General features: G+C 38.6%; 1 protein-coding gene across 1 annotated transcript in view; it reads left to right on the top strand.

Moving 5' to 3' along the window:
* The window catches only part of TSNARE1 (t-SNARE domain containing 1), a 42810-nt gene that overhangs the window by 4242 nt on the left and 27273 nt on the right, over positions 1–11295 (top strand). Inside the window, exon 2 of the mRNA XM_010709379.1 lies at positions 2380–2544. Coding sequence (XP_010707681.1) covers positions 2380–2544 — 165 coding nt within the window. The remainder of the gene's footprint in view (positions 1–2379; positions 2545–11295) is intronic.

The raw sequence follows: 11295 nt of genomic DNA, 5'->3' as shown, positions 1-11295 counted from the left end.
TTTGAGTCCATTAATATATGCTTTTGGCAATGAAATGCTCAGCCGGATTAGTTAGCGTCCAAGGCACATAATAATTGGTGAATAAAACACCCCCAGAGTATCTGAATCCTATTAAAATATGTCTTTTAAAATGTAAATGAATTTTTAAACTGATTTTAAATGATGATTTTCTTCCCATAACACACTCTTTCTGTGTAGATAACTGATCCCAAGGAAGCACAAGGTGAAACAAAGTAAGATGTTCATGTCAGAGGTTTTTATCTTCTGCTTATATGTTTGAAATATATGACTATATATGACCCATTTTTTCTGTGTGCCTCTGCCTCTTCTGTTACCCCACTTCCTTCAGCCACACTGTATAATTTTCTTTGTCTGAAACTAGATGATGTTGATAATAATAATGAATTACTTTTGTTAGGCAACACCTTTTTATTTAAGCAACTGGAAAAGCTCTTTAGTTTCCAATTTCCAGAGACCATACACTTTTTTTAAGGAATGAAAGAAAATTTAAACAGTTAAATGAGTGATTCTAGTTGCATAATATTCTTCAAAATATAGGAGGTTCAGGTTGGATATTATAGGAAAAAATCATTCTCAGAATGTGTGATGCATTGGAACAGAATGCCCAGGGAGGTTCTTCAGTCACCGTCCTTGGAGACATTCAAGAAACATGGAGATGTGGCACTGAGGGACAGGGTTTAGTTGGCAAGGGGGGAGTGGGTTGACAGTTGGACCAGATGATCTTGGTGATCTTTTCCAATCATAGTGATTTTGTGATTCTGTGAAAATCAAGCCAGCTTGTTTGTCTAAATATGATTGTAATAATTAAGTACTACTTAGTTTCTCTTTGCTTCCTTCAGAGTTCCTCTAAAGCAGATCTCTAAGCAATGCAGCAAGAAGTAAAATCATTTATAAGCTGTGTTTTTCCTCATTCACCTGCTTCCCTCATGCGTGCTTGATTTTCTCATTCTTGCCTAGGTGATTTGACATTGTTTAATCTTTTCCACTGCAACTTCTACTCCAGTCCTTCCAGTTTTCCAGTCCTTTTGTGCTCTTCTAACATGATCTCCTTTGGCCTTCCTCCATGTTCATTTTGAGGGAATTTGAGGCATTTAACATCTTTGAAAACTTCGCTGCAGCAAGAGAGCAAAGGCTTTTACTTCTCAAACACCAGCTCTTGAAGAGCCCCAGTGTTTCTGCTTCAGATCAATCCAGACTCAGAGAGCTAAGCATCCTCCTGAACTGTTGGGCTTGTTTTCTTCTGTAATGTTCAGGAACTTTGGGGATATTCAGGTCAAGAATGTGCTATAGCAAGTGTCATTTCTTCTTTCAACTTAAGAGCGTTGGAAGCAGTTGGATTGCTCTTCTATTGTAACTTTTGATTAGGAGTCAGAGCTCAGATCAAGGCCAGCTGAAAGGACAGTGTGCATTGTTTGAAGTGAAATACTTACGCAATTGTAGAACTGGAGTCTTTTGTGGGACCTATTAATTTAGGACTTGAACTTAACTTCCTGAATGTCCATACCAACCTCATCTCGGTTCCTTCTCAGAGTCCAATTTAGACTGAACCATCTTAGTAGAAGCAGAAGCTAAAGGATGGGAGGAGAAAACCTTGCTGAACATCTTCCCCTACCTGCAGGATGGATACAGTTGAATCTTGAACGGGCACTTTGAATACGGGTCTAAATACCAGCACAACTCCCAAAGGCAGAAATCAGTAGCTTACCTAGAAAACAGTATTTGATATGTAAGCAAAAGCTAGTGAACTTTACAGAGGAGGCCCTATGATGCTATGCCCATGGCAGGTGGACTGCAACAGGGTGATCTTTGAGGTCCTTTCCAACTCAAGCCATTCTGTGATTCTATGATTCTGTACGATTCTCAAGCTGTTGACAGTACAGTCACATTACTATAATGTTATTTTCCTTTTTTTAGCTGTATTTATATTTTCCCAAAAATAAACACGATATTTTCCTTTGTTGTGATGTAAGTTGGATTGTTAAGTCTTCAAGGCACATCATACACAGTACTTGTGTATGTCTGAGAAAGCATCTCATTCCAGAGAAACCTGCAGTAAAATGAATACAGTAAATGTGTATTTTTTTCATTTGCACATAAATTTTTTGTTCTGTGAGAACTGTCACAAGCTGGATGCTAGGTGTCTAATGTAGCTCAGGAGATATGGCTTCAGGTCCTAGCACTCCTCAAGACTTGATGTGTGTCCTCTCATGTAACTTCCTGATGCTCTGTTCACCTTTTCACCATGGTTTATCTAGCCTATTATATCACTGCTTTCTTATCCTGTAGGAAGGCCATATGTATATATAACTAAAGAAGATTTACTTCCCTTGCTTTCTTCTCATTCCTCCATCTGAGCAGAGCCCTAGGACTCCCTTCTCTGACATAGCTGACGATGAGAAGATCTTTAATGGAGGAGATGGCACATGGCAAAACCAGAGTCAGGATCAAGCCTTGCTCTCGGAAATCACAGAGGAGGATCTGGAGGCCATCCGTCAGCGGGAAGAGGCCATTCAGCAGATTGAGGTCAGTAACTTTCTCCTGTCATGGCTTTACCATGGGCAGACATCTTTTGTTTTGCATTGCTCAACGTGACAAAAGAAATGCTTATTTATGTGGCTGTCTGTATAGCATCACTAGATATAGGAGAGATTATTATGCTATTCTAAAAATGAAGGTGATTGTCTGAAGGAAGAATTAATAATTAACATGACCAAAAATAAAAATGGCAAGAAGTAATCAGTTTTCCTTGGTTAGTGCTTTCCTCTTTCATAATGGTCTGTAGTGATTCACTTTAATTGAACTTGGTTCCGCAGTGAAACAACTTTCTTGGTGTGTGCAAACTTCAGACTCAAATCCGCGATGGATAGAAATTATTCATCTTTACCATTAGAGAGAATAATAAATTAAATAACTTTGTCAGGTTTTCAAGAATTATTACTTTATTAAAGTATTCGGATGTTCTTAACATAGGTTAAAGAAGACTCATACTATTTTTGTTCACTTTTTTCCTTGGAGGTGCTATAAATATAATATGGTAAAAGGAACAAAAAGAGATCTGAATGAGTTAAACATCCCACATTTTTCTTTTTATACTTTTCTTTTTGTGTATTGGGAAACTCTTGTTACTCAAATGTAAGTAATAAATGAATAAAACCTAGAACTTTTTTTTTCTTTTTTCTAATTTGTATGCTTTTACAGGCCTGAACTCAAGATGAACCAAAAAAGTGGGCTTCCGAATAAATCAGAATATTTAATTAAGGACTATTCTTTGTCTTTTAATGGGATTGAGCTAATTTTATCAGAATGGATTTTGGTTGCGCTGTAGCAGGAGTTGTGATTGAGTTAAGAGAGATAAAAGAGGACAAATGTTCCTGCTGTAGACCAGTGCTCTGAGGATCTGACCTTTGTTTTCACACAGTGATAGCAACACACGTTAATGCTTTAAATAAGAAATTTGATAATTTTTTGAGAGTGGATCAAGGTTAGGGTATGTTTAATTTCTGTTATGGTTTGCTGAATAGACATAATTGAGTGTTGTACATTTGTGTGCATTTCTAAGGATGAAATTGTGAAATATCCTCACATTGAGTATATTTGAACGTGATTTGTCCTTCCATACTGGAGTAGTTTCTGTGCATCCACTAGGTAAAATCTCCAGGGAACTTTATTGCAAGAAGATGCACATTTTGGGATGATCCTGCACTGTGATGCTAAAGATGAATGGGTGCAGTGGTATCTCTACAGTGATTTTATGGATAAAAAATATATTATTCTGATTGTTTTGTTGAAAATATAGTCACTGCCTTTCTCTTTCCTCCCCAGAAAAACAAACACAAAAATATTTAGAATTTGCCTGTTAGATAATGGAGAACGAGAAACTCCAACCCAGTCTCAGTCACACCATCTTTGTAAAATCAAGAGGTGTATTCATGTCTCCTTATTTTGATGGAGATGCTTTCCAATGGCTCTACTTATCTTTCTGTCTAATTATTAATTTCCCTCCAAATAACTTACTCAATTTCTGTAGTTAGTGAGGCTCAGGTTTCTTCTTCCTAAGAATGCATGAGCTTTGCTTTTACTTGCAGTTTTTCCCTATCTCCATGATAGCTGCATCCATTTTGTTTTGCTCTCTCAGATTCGTGTTCATCCAGTAATCAGGCCTGCATTCCACATACATTATTTCAAATAGAGTTAAAATATTTCTCCTCAGGAAGAAAGCATGAAATGGGTTTTTTGGACTGCATCATACCTCTCTTCTGCTGTACTTGAGTACGCAGATGATGCTTTTAAATCATTTTATATGGGTTTTGTTTTTCTGTTTGCCGACCAGTATGAAGGTTTTTTCCTGAAAGGGCTCATCTTGCACATTAAATCATCCAGGATTTCATTAGAAGGGTTGGTATACAGAGAAGGAGCTCATTGAGCTCAAAGTCATCCTTACAACTTATTTTTTACCAATATGTTTTCAAAACCAGTAACTAACCAAGAAGGCTATAAGGAAGTATATAGTCCTAGCTGTCCAGCCCAACTAATAAACTAAATTTATCACCAAAATGATGTATAACATTTGTTCTCCTGTCCTCTCTGGGGACTTGTTTGAAGAACAGAGTTGTGCAAAATGTATTCTATGCAAGTTGTTGGGTCTTACTGGAATTCCTACTTTTCTGAATGCCTAGCACCAGAAACATATAGGACAAACAGCACAGTAGAGGTCACAGAGCACTACAAGAACATCATGTTTTCTGGGATACTCAGATTAGCACGTAACTTCAGAGAATCTTATGATACTGCTACCAATGCTGGGCCTTTTCTTAAGGAGACATTGAATTTGTCCTTGCAAGAACAGATATAAAACCTTTTTTTTTTGTGTTTCTAAAGGAGCAAGGAAATAAGTTCCCTTCCCATCTTGTGTTGTTGAAAGGAGATACTAAATTGTGTCCGTAGTCATCTTCTTAATGTTCCAGTGGCTCTTTCCCATTTATGTGTTTTTCACATCTCCATAATCTCTTAGGAGGTTCAGGTTAATGGGGCATTGTTCTCTGTTGCGAACATCTCTTGAGGCACTTTTCAGAGTTCACAGTTGCCACATAGAAAGGTAATAGCCATGTCAGAAGTTCAGCTGGCTGTTCGTTTTATTTAAATGTAACTCTTTTGCTATTGCTTGCAGATTAAAAATAGAGAAGTCTGCTAAGGAGATGTCTTGCCAAAACCTTACATTTTGGATAAAGATCTTTATTGCTTGGAAATGTCAAAATCTGGTAGGACACAGCAGCCTTGACACAAGTGTTATCTCTTAAAATATTGCTTTTGAACTGTTACATAAAATCTATTTTAACTTGAACTGTATTGGCAGTGAATAATAGATGCCATAACAACCTTATATATAGCACTGTAAAATTTGCCATCAGAAGTACATGAGCTGAACAGTAATGTGCATTGTCAGTGCTCAGTGTTGGCACAATCCCTGCCATGGCAAATATATATAATTTAGCCCCCTATGCCTTTCATTGGCACCTGGGAGAAGTTAAAACCTGAATGAGGAATTTTGCCTGACGACTGGAAATACCCACAGAAGAAAGGTGCTAAATGTCATATTGATTCAGAAGACTGTGGTTCTGGTGATCCTTCCCATACAGACATAGCTTCTCTAGAGATGATCAGAGATCGAGAGGAGAAGAAACCAAACGCAACCAGCACTTCCTTGGAGTAGCCATCAAGTCACTAAATCTCTTTCACAACGTTTCTTCCTTTCCTATAGCACTCCGACATCACACTCCTCTGGTTCCTGGGCTGCTGATATGGTCAACCAAACCCTGGAGACCATCACGCCCAGCACTGCCAATGGATGAAGGAAGGGACTGTCTTGCTCTGCTCTGTGCTGGTGCAGCCTCACTTTAAGCACTGTGTGCAGTTTGGGGCATTGAAATGTGAGAAGGACATAAAATTATTAGAGAGTATCCAAAGGAGGGCTAGAAACATGGTGAAGGGACTGGAGGTCAAGACATGTGAGGAGGCATTAACTTGGCTGATAGAAGATCGTGAACAACTTTCTCCAGCTATATATGGTCATCAGTGCATGAGAGTCAATGCTCTCTGGTGATGCTTTGCTAAATTGTGAGAAGTGAGTATAGGTGGAGAACACCTCCTCACAGTTTATAACCATCATTCTCATCCTGGAGAAAGCAAAAGAAAACAACAGAAGTTCATTTTAGCTGGTACTTCTGTTGGCAAAGAGATGAGTTGAATAGTCTGTGGCAATAGGTGTGGGATGCTTTTATTTTTAGGAAAGCCTCTTCCCCCTGGATTGGCTTTGAGAAATGTTAATGTTCATTTCCTATCTGTTTTGAAGAGAAATGATAGATGCCAGCATCCAACCCTGTCAGTCAAGCTTTTGGAACAAGATAGAAGATAAAATAAAATTAAAAAAAAAACACAACTTCACAGAGTCTGTCAGCGTGTGTCTGTGTGTTTGTTAGTTTAAACATGTTCCTTGTTCACTCATTACTACATATAATTTCTTGCTGAGGGGTATTTTCAATAAAATCTCTCACTGATACTAGCAGTTTAGAAGGTTTAATGCAAGCTATTTTCTGTCTTTCATCAGCATCGATAATCCAGGTGGTTGATTTATGAAGGCTCTGATTGTCTCTTCACACAGACCTTTCAACTCAAAGTAATGTATAAATAGCATGATATCATGGCAAGCACCGTACATGAAAGATCTGCTGCCATGTGAGTGTCAAACTCTTCAAACTCTCTCTTTTCAGAACAGCCTTGTGGATCCTAATTATCATGACCATGGGAGCTGCCTGTGAGGTTGATAGGGCCATCACTGTGATATTGAGTTGTTCCCTAAAGAATCTGCTCATGTATTTTGACCAGTCTAATTTAAAATGACCCGAGCTGTAGGACTGCCACCATTTATTTTGGGAGACTATTTCACAGTCCAGCAGACTTCAGCGTTGATGAAATGCTTCCTTCTGTTCTTGTTAAAGTTCCCTTACTCATTCTCAGCTCTTAACACCTAGTAAAACTCTATTGGACCCTGCAAATAATTCTTCTTCCCCTTTGGTGTTTAAACTCCTCGAGTGCTAACAGTTATCTGACTCTTCACAAGTCAGTCTCCTTTGTTTTTCAATCACTTTGATGCTCTTTTCTCAATTCTTTCCCATTTGTTAATTCCTTCTTCCTACAGCAGCAGATTGTACATAGGGTCTTGGTGCTCTACCGAAGCTGAACAAACAAAATGTATTAAACATCTGTGGATCCAATCTGAAGTTTACAAGCTCTGATGGAAAGATTTCTAGATTATTTCTACACTAGTAAATTAAGCAGTACCAAGGAACACCCACAGATGCCCCGTCCTTGACATCAAGGTCAGGCTGGATGGAGCTCTGAGCAACCTGTCTAGCTGTAGGTGTCCCTGTTCATTGCAGGGGAGTTGGACTAAATGGCCTTTAAGGGTTCCTTTCAACTCAATTTTATAACTGTGTGATGATCCTGTGATATTAGAACTGACTCATTAAACTCCTAAGTCTTCACAGAATATCTGAGCATGCTTTTTGACAGCGCTTACCCAAATATTGACACAATCTGAGAGTTAATATGTTCTCCAAACGAAGTTTTGATGCAGTCACTCTGCTCGGAGGGTAAGAGTACTTAGCAGTGTGGATGCAGAGAAACACATGCCTACAGTTTCAGTGTCTGAGAAGAGGCTGCTTCCTGTCTTTGTACAGCTGCAGCCCTATTGATTTGATGATTTGATCACAACAGTTTTCTTTAGTCTTCACTGACATTTAGGAAAGAAGAGGAATAAGAAGAATTAAGGGTCAGTTCTGTGGGGAGCTGCAAGCCTGAGGGCAAACTAAGGGATATGTGGAAATAACAGCTGGGCTTTTTCAAAAATGTGAGGAAGCTTTATCAAGTATTGTGAACAAAAAACATCCTATCCCAGACTGATGCAGAAAGCATGTTCTTCGCTTGCTGATTTCCCTGTTTTACCCATCTGTGCTCTTGTGGCATCCATATTTATGCATAGATCTGAAACTAAATTACTTGCCTTCGCATCAGAATGCCTCATAGACAATCTTCACACCCTATGTATGTTGACCCTTGCCTCCTAACCACTGCAGTCATGCCAGTTAGAAATAAAAGACTGTATTAACTGGAGTTTTAGTGGTTCCATCCTGAATGAGCCAGTGCTGTTTGGGTATTTTGTTTCAGTTTGATTTACTTCACTCTCTCAAACCTCCACACTGAATGTGTGCTCATTCACTTATGGGATTATTTGTGGAGCTAGGTAACTTAGAATGTGTCTATTCAAACATTTTAGTTTGGTTGGGAAATGAACTTTTTGGTGGGAATTGCACAGTTGTCCTCAGTCTTGTGTTTTAGTTCATATCACAGAGCACTCATAGCTCACAAACCAAGTTCCTCTTGGATGAAACTCCTTAAAAATTTGTACTCCAAGGTTCCATTTTAGGGACCCTGACCAATAATTGGCATTCAGTCCATAGGAGCAGGCTGGAGCTATTTGAATCAAAACTTTATGGATATAATACTGGGTCCTTAGTACCAGCTGCTCTACTGTCTGTATCTTCTCTTTTTTCATTATTTGCCAGTGCAAACACCATCTTCCAGAGTCAACCACTGGAAGAAAATCCTCTTCTTGGACTTCTCCAAAAAGTCAGTAGGATTACATACTACCTTATGTTTGTTGGTTGAATTTTGGGGTACTTTTTGTTTCTTTGTTGGTTTTTCCAACTAGAACAGTTCCCAATGCTATGTAAAAACACCAGCTACTTTTTAGTCATGGCCTAGAACCCAGAATATCACCATGCTACAGGAGCTTCACTGTCATGTCACAAGAAGTTTGAACAAGTTCTGACACAGATTTCTCTCGATACCAGTCACCTTACACAAAGGAAACACACTCAAAATAAGAGTATGTTTCAGAGCTGAAGGGGCATAACATGGAATCCAGAGATCCAAGCAAAGTGTTGTGCAATTTCCATGTGGCTAGTCAAGTCTCCTAGCCTTGCAGTGTTCAACCAGTCTATATCAAATGTCTGGGCAGTCTGGATCCTTTCCCTGGAGTTGCATGCTGAAAATGAAGATGTTTGAAAGTCACATGCACCTGCAAAGAGTTTTCTCTTTATCTGCTTCTCTTCCCATTTCCACTGTTTACTGTTTTTTTACTGTTGTAAGTTTTACATGTGTCTGGACCACAAACCCAATACATCCAGACACAGCAGCAAGAGCTATGGAATGAAATACTGTCAGTTATATAAAATGAAAATTCTTCCATCATCTCTTTGGTGCTCTGATATTTTTACTAAGGGTACTTGCAAATGTCCAGACTTTTTCTTGGTGACCAGAAAAAATATATTTTTTAATGATCGCAGTTTCCATATGAGCACCAACTGCTACAATCACAGAATTGTAGGGATTGGAAGGAACCTCTAGAGGTCATATAATCCAGCCCTCCAGTTTTTTCCTCTCCTCTTGGAGATGGTTAAAACTTGCGTATAGTTTTGCAATCAATATTTCTTCAGGGATATATGTATGACCTAGGGTCCGTCTTTACAAGACGGAAGGGAGTTAGTAATACATAGTATTTATTTATAGCCTTGGATATTCCGTGTGTCTCAGGGGTAACATCATGATGATACTGTGTGTGATGAAGCACTTCTAGCTAAATTGGAGAGGTTTCTACTCTGTACTACAGATAATTTTCTTTTTCTTTGATTCCCAAAGACTTATCCAAAGACAGCATCAGAGAGAATCTCAACCTATCTCCTGCTCATTTTGCACTCCTCCTTTCACTGAGTTTGCATAAAGGACCTATCAATGAAAGCTCTGAATCAGCAGATTACTTAAGTATATGTTAAGAGCTTTGCTGAATAGTGATGGACGTTAACACTGACTGCAAGTAAAGCATTTTCTCTGCAGAAGGAGAAAATAGTGCAAGGATACACATTATTTGCTAATAATCTGAATTTTTTGGCAGACACATCTGCATATGTGTCCACAGAAGATGGACTGAGTTAAAGGTTCATGTTTTGGCTGTCAATGTGCATTGATAAGGTAGAGAGCTGGAGAAAGATTTCTAATGCTTGTAGTGAAAGAGAACATAGCTTCTGCAAATTCTCTCACTGAAGCGTTAGTATTTCCTTTGTTAAAAAGATGTATTACTTTCTACCTCCATTTAATGCACTTTTAACTATTGTTTTGTTGCCAGATGATGGCTGTCTCAATAAAGATAATATCTTGCATCTATTTCTGTTAGCACAGTCAGTGCAAACATTATGTATCTCACCAATATAACTATTTTTGTGAAGATGTGATTTACTGACCCAAAGAGGAATTACCACTCTCACCTATTGGGTTAGAGCAGTCTGCTCTCTGGTCCTAATTAATAACAATGCAGATCAATAGTCTTATAAAAAAATCAAGATCCCCTAGCAGGACCCTCAAGAGCATTACTGCAAGTTTGACTTCATGCCCTCCTAGATTAAGTGTCATGCTTTTCTTTTTGATTTGTTTTAGGTCAGGAAATCAGGTTTCTTTTGCTGCAGCAGCAGCACATTGCTTCAGATCACCTAATGGTGCGGTAAGACGGCTTTTTCCTCATTTCATGGTAGTAGCTGCAGGGCTTTACTAATATCCGTGAGACTTTAAGTTAGAAAGGGGAAAAGACACCTTATGGAAGTGAAGGATGATGTACAATTGCTAACCTACTGTTGCCTTCTCTATTCAAACTGGTGAAGATTCTGTTTGTTCTTGTTTTTTTTTCTTCCTGAGTGGAAAAAGCTCAGATGACAAAAGCCCTGAAGAGTCCTAGCCAGTCGCCACTGGTTGGAGAGGGAATCAACTCTATCCTTGTATACTGGGAGAGACAAGGATGAACCAAGTGTGAAAGCAAGACCCTACACATATTACATTGGAAAGGGATCACTGAGGAGGTGTTTGAAATACTCATTTCACAAAAAGACCGATTCATGTCTCTCCTTTTTGCCAAAAGTTGCCTGATACTGTCTTGACAGTGATACACTCATATTCACACTGGAATTATAAGCATCACAGGCAATGTTAGCAATATTGAGCAAATGTCAGCTTTTAGAGACTGGTACCAAAGACTTTTTATGTCCTTTGCACTATGCAGGCTTAACTTCTTCAAGTATTCTTTAATAATTTTAGTTGTCATTTTAAAGAACGAAGATTTTATAGCTCCTTTCCAGCAGGTCATTCCCTCATCTGTACTGGTACATGCTG

Source organism: Meleagris gallopavo, chromosome 3, assembly GCF_000146605.3.
Source record: "Meleagris gallopavo isolate NT-WF06-2002-E0010 breed Aviagen turkey brand Nicholas breeding stock chromosome 3, Turkey_5.1, whole genome shotgun sequence".
Classification (NCBI taxonomy): Eukaryota; Metazoa; Chordata; class Aves; order Galliformes; family Phasianidae; genus Meleagris; species Meleagris gallopavo.
The sequence above is the reverse complement of the archived record's forward strand: the minus strand, read 5'-3'. Positions and strand labels throughout refer to the sequence as shown.